The sequence below is a fragment of the Malania oleifera genome, chromosome 4 (assembly GCF_029873635.1).
Source record: "Malania oleifera isolate guangnan ecotype guangnan chromosome 4, ASM2987363v1, whole genome shotgun sequence".
Taxonomy (NCBI): Eukaryota; Viridiplantae; Streptophyta; class Magnoliopsida; order Santalales; family Ximeniaceae; genus Malania; species Malania oleifera.
This window is the reverse complement of record NC_080420.1, coordinates 88,243,690-88,251,704: the sequence shown is the minus strand read 5'-3', so window position 1 is coordinate 88,251,704 and position 8,015 is coordinate 88,243,690. Positions and strand designations below refer to the sequence as shown.

The 8,015-nt window shown below is 34.2% G+C and overlaps 1 protein-coding gene across 1 annotated transcript; it reads left to right on the top strand.

Annotated features, from left to right (window-relative positions):
• The first annotated feature begins 1,342 nt into the window (after window positions 1-1,342).
• LOC131154250 (CRIB domain-containing protein RIC4-like) lies at window positions 1,343-3,330 on the top strand. Its single transcript, XM_058106904.1, has 3 exons — window positions 1,343-1,687; window positions 1,790-1,939; window positions 2,928-3,330. Exons 1-3 carry the CDS (start codon window positions 1,552-1,554, stop codon window positions 3,095-3,097), a joined length of 456 nt encoding a protein of 151 aa, XP_057962887.1. The 5' UTR covers window positions 1,343-1,551; the 3' UTR covers window positions 3,098-3,330.
• The last annotated feature ends 4,685 nt before the right edge of the window (window positions 3,331-8,015 follow it).

Below are 8,015 nucleotides of genomic sequence, written 5' to 3'. Positions count from 1 at the left end.
AAGAAGAACTAGGCAGTGTCCAGCGATGGAGGTTGTGAGTGATTCGCCTTCAACGAGGTGGCATCCGGCGGCGGCGGCTGCTTTGACGAGGAGACGTCCGGTGATGGCGGCTGCGATGGAGCAGCAAGCAGGCACGAGCGAAGACATCCGGTGACGGCAACTGCGGCGAAGCAGCAAGAGGTCGCGAGCGAAGCTAGGGTTTCCAAATGCTGATTTTGACACTTACACTGGTCCAATGCTTATCCACCTTGTCCCCTGATAATTGGTGAATTTTGCTTGATGAGTTAGACAACCTTCATTGCCTAATGATAAACAAATTTCACCTGATGACATAAATGACCATTATTGTCTGACAATTGCATGTTCTTTGTCGTATGACTCACCTTACAACTTTTTTGTCACCTGAGTGATAAGTTATTCCATCTAGCTCTTAGGCGATTTGTGTCTCACTTATAATGTTTAGCGTACGCCTCTTTTAGGTGATTCTCAACTTAGTCACTTAGGTGACTAGACCACACATCATTTACCTTACCAACGCAGTCCCTTTATGATGTTATAATCTTGAATGAGAGATCACCATCAATTTGTAGAAGGTGCATAAGGACAACGCCATCATACGCAAACTAAATCAATACTCTACAAAGTTGACTTTCCCATTCTTAAGAACAGAACTCCTGAAAGGTTGTCCAGTAAAAATATTTTAAATTTAGCAAAACAAATCATACCTCAGAGGATTGGCAAATGCCAAATTGCTCCATCACCCTATGGTTTGGTCTGTTGCGCTCTCATCCAACTGAGCTTGGGTACGTAGTGCCTCTATCTCTTAAGACAGTTCTTAGTTGAGATTAAAATAATAATAATAATAATAATAATAATTGAAAAAGCCTCTCTCTCTCTCTAAAAACCATGCGTATAAAAAAATGAAGAAATACATGTGCGGTCTCCATCCACCACTAAGAAGTCTGAGTTGTAATGCTTACAATTGCTTGTGGATCACTCCATGAAAGGTAGAGTGTATGTAAAGAGATAAAGATGAAAAGGAGCAACAAAAAAAGTCTAAATAAAAAACACCAGAGAGTGGAAAATGACCCAAACTGAGAATTTAATGCTGCCTTCTTCGGTAAGAGAGGCAAGTGGCGATGGGAACCACTACTGGAAGGAACTTAAACCGGAAGTTGTGAGAGAGAGAGAGAGAGAGAGAGAGAGAGAGAGAGAGAGAGAGAGAATGGTATGGGTGGGTTGGACAGTTAGTAGTTTAAACTGAGCAATTCAACCAACCCCTGCTAGCTACCTGATTGCTCTTCCAAACTATGCATAAAAGTCTGTAGGAGCTTAATTACATTCTCTTTCTCTCTCTCTCTAGATCTGCATGTGTGCGTGTGGGTGATCACCAAACCTAATTGTATGGACCTTGACTATGATTCCATATATATACGTAAAATTATTGTAGCTTTGAAACGAAGCCACACACACCCACTATAACAAACCCAATTCCATCCCCTACCCATCTAGCTAGCTCCATCTCATTTCCTTCACCATCAGCTCTCTCTCATGAAAGAAATGAAAGATAGAATGGAAAGGTTCGTTGTTCTTCCCTTCGCGGGTGGTTGTGTTTCTCATTCCAGTGTTGCTGTAGTAGAAAAGCAACCTCGAAGATCAAAGCCAGACACTAACACATACACACTTGGTATTTAATTTTTTCTTCTTAATTTTTCTCAATCTCCTTTTCTTATCTTTTCTTTGTCCCAGTTTATGGTTATTGTTAATTGCTTCATCGTATGTACTGTAGCTGGCGAAGGAATTCAAGAAGATGAAAAGAACTCCTCATCAGTTACAACAATGAAGAACTCTATGTGGCTTCCTGCTCTTCCAAGGTCCAACATTTCCAATGGGTTTCAGAGGTTTTTCAAGGGCTTCAGGGGCTTCTCTCACTTATTTGGTAAGTGCTTAAGTTCATCAACTTCTCGCTTATTGCGTACTTAAAAAAAAAAAAAGAGTTGTTAATTATATTAGAGGCCCCTACGTTTACTCATCCTCCTTATTGGGTTTGGACTGGTCCTTCAAAGTTACATATTTATGAGTTTCAATTCTGCGAGTTTCATCCATAAAAAGTCATTCATGTTGCAGATTTGCACCATGAACTGGCCATATTTTTGGTCTTCTCTCACTTGCATTTTGCATTAACTCCCTTTATATCATGATGATGAGCATAAGCAAAAAAAAAAAATTCTATCCTCGTGTAATTTTCACATCTCTTTAATTTCCCCTCAAATACATATCATTTCATCATGACATAGCAACCCTTCACTGGATATAATTAAATTTAACAGTTAATTTTATGAAAAGTTATTCGTCTAAAGATAGTGTTGTAAGCACTCACATAAGTATCTCTCTCTTTCTTACATATTTCATATTTATACAAGGGGGCAACCGCTTGTGCTTGTATAGAACTTGTTATCTATTTCACCTTAATTTATAAATAAATACTTTTTCTTGGGATTGATTTTTTATGACAACCCAATACTCGGATCCTATTATTACCTTATGTGGATCACAAAGGAATGAGATATTGATTCAAATTATATCTTAAATTAACATTAATCTCGTTAACAATAAGATGACAGTCGTAAATCAAATGGTTCATTACAACTTTTGCAAACACATCCCATCTGCATAAACTTTAAACTGCCAAAATGCAAAATCAAAACTTTACATGCACAAACTTTTTTAACCACAGATCAATAGTAAATTCAAATGCGTAAGGTGTTTGTAGTCATAGATCACGTATCTAGTGTGCAGCAATGCAGGCTTGTGTGGATAACTCTTGTTTACACCCAAATATAATATTTTATTTATATATATGTCCAATAGCATAAAAAAATTGCTGAAATTTGTTTTGTATTTATAAATTTTGTTTGGTGTTACAGTGTACGAGGAGGAGATGGAAGAAGTGGAGATGGACGTTGAAATAGGGTTTCCAACAGATGTAAAGCACGTAACCCACATTGGATGGGATAACACCGCTGCAGCTACCGACTCCATCAAAGGATGGGACACGCTCATGGCTCCCCACCTCTTCTCTCTCCCTCCTGCATAATCTCAATCATTTCATCGTCATCATCATATAACATATACATATACATACATTATTAATTGACTGTTACGCACGTACTACTGGAGCCATGCACGAATTGGTGGTGAATGTTCATGCTGGCATGCATGTATAAATCTCATCTATCTCGCTACTTTAGAGTATTCTGTATTAATTCTGTCTGATGATCATCCATCTACTATCTATTCCCTGTAATCTATATATGCTTGTGGTGCGCATCTCAAATTCATTAATATATATATATATATATATATATATATATATATTTAATTAGAAAAATAAAATATTATTTATTTACTAAATGTTGAATGATTTCCCAAAATCTGCTTTTCCTTTCATGACAACCAATATAACACCAGATGGCCATGAATACTTTGGGCTCTCTACCGATCGATGAAGTAAATAAACTTGAGAAGAAAATGTTTCCATAAGTAAAGCCACTGGGGTCTGTCTACCATATTTTGTATGTATATATATATATATATATATATATATATATATATATAAACAATGTATTCGTATTATAATTCGCATAAAATTAAGAGTAATATTACACTAGTCTATCAAAATAATACTTTTTCTTACTCATTGTTTTAAATAATTATATCCACAAAAACAGTAAGTAAATAAAAGGGTGGTATTTATAAGATAAGTGTAGCATTTGTGTAAAATTAAAGTAAACTAATTACTCCCAACTACTTTGTTGGTGATAACCAGTAAGAAAATTTTTTAGTTGAAAATTTGCCCACCTATCAACCGAATATCTTAGCTTTTAAATTTAATTTATATAATAGGACGGATTCAATTATTTACCCAAGATAATTATTAATTAGTATTCTTGATTGCTCTTGCATTTATTCTTATCGGTAATAATAACTTACATTTTTTATTTTTTTTTGCCACTATTAGCTGCTTTGTCCTCAATTTACTCTTTATCACAAATTAATAAGAGAAATGTGACAGTGCTTATTGTTAGGATAGTTGGCACCCATGAGTGGGGTTAAGTATCTATATGCTATTACAAGAAAAAGATCTTTGATCACACTGCAAACAGTTGCAAATAATGGTATAAATGTTGAAATAGAGCATACACTAGCCATAGTTTCAAGACATAACCCAAGCTTTCGCTTCTTATTTATTTTTTTTATTTATTTCCACAATTGCAAAAAAATTATGGTTAATAATGGCAGTGTCCTTCTAGATTTCACATTAAAAATATCACATTTGATAAATTTAACCGAGTTATAAACCCAAATTTCAATTAAGTTTTTAACAATTTTTAGTTAATCAATTATGCTTTTTACAAACCGGCATCAATATTTCGATTCTCCCAAATTTTACATCAAATAGATTAAGTATGATGAATTTGGTTCCTGAAAGCCTCAGAGTTCAAGTTTCCAATAAGATTCGTCTTAACGACTATAAATTTCTATCTTTAGCCGAAGAGCAACAATCATTTTATGTGCATGGATCCTCATAAACTATCACCCATTTACTATTCTGTTTAGAAGAGCTAAGCTAAGAAGAATAACTATATCACACCTATAAATACCAATTGACCAAGAATACCAAAGTGACACACAAGGGGAATCGAATTACACTCCAAAGTTTATGCTATCATTCTTTTACTCTATTATGATGCTACTGTAATTGTAATCCTATAGTTTTTTAATGATACAATCTACCTAATAGGTTGAGTCCTTTACGAAGACAATATAGTCTCATAAATTCTGAAAAATTGTATTTTGTATGAAATAGAAAAAATACCTTAGAGGTGTGTACCTCAAAGATGTATTTTCTTTTTGTTCTTTAAATTGGTGTAATTGGACAATTGTGTCTCGAAATGCTGTCACTGAGTTGTATGCCCTTATTACTAGTAGTAAGGATCCTACTACTTTTCAGGAGGTGGTGCATAACCAAGAGAAAAGTATATAGATGGGTGCTATGGTGGAGGATATGGAGTCACTACATAAGAACCAGACGTGGGAGTTGGTGGAACTTTCAGAAGGGAAGAGAGCAATAGGATGCAAATGGGTGTGTAGGAAGAAAGAAGCGGTATAAAAAAAAATAATAATAATAATGAGAGAAGTTCAAGGCTCAATTAGTAGCAAAGGGTTACTCGTAGAAGAAAGGGGTTGATTATGATGAGATCTTCTCTCCCGTGGTCAGACACACTTCCATCAGGGTAGTGTTGGGATTGATGACACATTTTGATATGCCTTTCATTACCAAATAAAATAAAATAAAACGTTTTTAATGACAAAAGTATTAGTGACGCTTTCAATTTTATTACTAAAATTGTAGTATTAGTCACGATTTTCAAAATCGTCACTAATAATGCACTTTTATTAACGAAATTGAATGTGTCACTAATACTTTCGTCACTAAAAACTAGTTTTCTCATTCAAACTTTCGCAAGAAAATATTAGCGACATTTTTTAGGGTATTAGTGATGAATCAGAAGCATCACTAATAGTCTATTATTAGTGATGGTGTTTTGTTTTGTCACTAATAATAGACTATTAATGACAGTTAATAAAAAGTGTCACTAATATTCTTGACCTTTTTTGCCCCCAAGAAAAGCATTAGTAGTGTGACTGTTTTTAGAATCATCACTAATAGTCTAGTAGTAGTGTCGGTTCTCGTCACTAATAGTCTATTGTTAGTGACGGTTTACAAAATCATTCACTAATAGTCTTAACCTTTATTTCCCACCAAAAAATGCAATATTAGTGATGAATCTAATGCGTCACCAATAGTCTACTATTAGTACATTAAAAAATATATTACAAACGCATAGCTAGTATTACAAAAATTATTCTAGTAGCTAATTTCTTAATTATGTTATGAAATGTGTCACCTTTGTGTGTGTGTTTTTTTCCTTTTTTTTTTCAAAATTTATTTTTCTCACAAATCTAACCACTTTTATTTTGTATGCTTTCTATTTTTTATACAATTTAACATTTTAAATTTTAATTTAATATTATATTTAAATATACATAAATTTAAATTAAATTTCGAAATTCATATTACCAAGCATTGCCTAACTTATTTAAATTTTAATTGCAAAAACATGCATGTGTGAAAGATGGGCCTCATGGAAGAGACCAACTTGTGGGTTTGGAAGTATCTGTTGATAGAACATGGCTAGCTTGTAAGCCATGTTTCTATCGACATCTATGAGGGCCACGTTTCTATTAAAAACTTTTGGGTCCCAGCCTAGAGAGACCTGTTCAAAATCAAACAATAATGAACTCGCCAACCCAATCAATCCCAAGGCAACTCTACAAGCAAACTTAAGTTTGGCCTTTGGATGAGTCATGCCCAATTAGTAGGGCTGCAAATGACTTAAACTGCCTGTGAGCTTCATGATTTGATAATGACTCGCTTAATTTTATTTATCAAATTAAACGAGTGAAACTTCAAGTCAAATTTTGAGATCATCAATTAAATGAGCCGAGTTTGAGTTAGTTCATGCTCGACTTATTAGGCTCATAGGCTGGCTCAGTTGTCTGTTTGTTTATAGACTCATTTTCCCATTAATAAGAAAAAGTGAACCACCGATTCAGGTACAAGATATTATCAGTACTGCTTGGACAATTAGACATCAAACTCATAATTGTAAAGACCCAATTGCAAGAGTGTAGCTCTACCAACTGAGTTGTAACCCCCCCCCCCCCCCCGAGCCAATTCAGGCTAGCATGAAGGAGTCAAATGCTTCTTATATTCTTTTCCTTGGCGCAGATGGGTCATCCTGGACTTGAACCATAGACCTCACCCGTGAAGTAAATCATCGCACTTACGGTCCAACCAATTGGGAGAGAATCAATAGATTCCTTTTCGAAAGCGATTCATCCTTCCTACATGTAACATATACAACTCTCTATTATACTACACTCTACAAGTTACTAGTTTGTTAGTAACTTGTGAACTAACTCGATATTAGGCTTGTGAACTAATTCAGTATTAGGCTCGTGAACAAACTCGATATAAATATCATTAAATATTTGATTTTAAATTTTTTACTTTAAAATATATATTTCTGAAATTATATTTGTTAATTATCAATCAATTTAATTAGCTTAGTGATTTAGTTTATTTATTAGTTTGAAACGAGCTTCCTTCAAGTCAAGTTTGAGCTTGAGCTCGACTCATTTAGGCTTTAGTCGAGTCGAATCCGATATATATATATATATATATGTTTGCTTTACCTTGATCCCTATAGGGGAAGTGAATTGATACTTTTAAAATTTATGCCCTAGGTGAATGTCCTAACAACAGTATATTCACAATCCTATGGTCAATTTAGTGCAAGTAATGTAAATCAATCACAACAAAAAATAAGATTATTAGTGAAGAATTTAAACCGTCACTAATACTCACAAAATCGTCACTACTAGTATTAGTGACAGTTTTCAATTAGTCGCTATACCTACCGTTACTAATACTTATTAGTGACGAATTTTTCAAACCGTCACTAATAATAGAGTATTAGTGATGGATTAAAATCGTCACAAAAAACCTAAGCCCGTCACTATAGATTTTACACCGGATCGACCAAAAATCGTCACTAAAGCCATAGTATTAGTGACGGTTTTAAAATCGTCACTAATGCTCTATTATTAGTGACGGTTGTAAAACCATCACTAATGCTCAATTATTAGTGATGGTTTTAAAACCGTCACTATTACTCTATTATTAGTGACGGTTGTAAAATAGTCACTAATGCTCTATTATTAGTGACAGTTTTAAAATCGTCACTATTGTTCTATTATTAGTGACGGTTTTAGAATCGTCACTATTGCTCTGCAGAACTAGTATTAGTGACGGTTTGAGTTCCTTCACGAAAACTTTTTAAAATGGTATTAGTGACGATTTTGAAACTGTCACTAATACTTAAATT

What these genes read in the sequence shown, in the direction of transcription:
- LOC131154250 (XM_058106904.1), top strand. Translation starts at nt 1,552, where the DNA reads ATGAAAGAAATGAAAGATAGAATGGAAAGGTTCGTTGTTCTTCCCTTC. An exon ending in CACTAACACATACACACTTG is followed by an intron (nt 1,688 to 1,789) that starts GTATTTAATTTT and finishes TATGTACTGTAG; the next exon opens with CTGGCGAAGGAATTCAAGAA. An exon ending in GGGCTTCTCTCACTTATTTG is followed by an intron (nt 1,940 to 2,927) that starts GTAAGTGCTTAA and finishes TTGGTGTTACAG; the next exon opens with TGTACGAGGAGGAGATGGAA.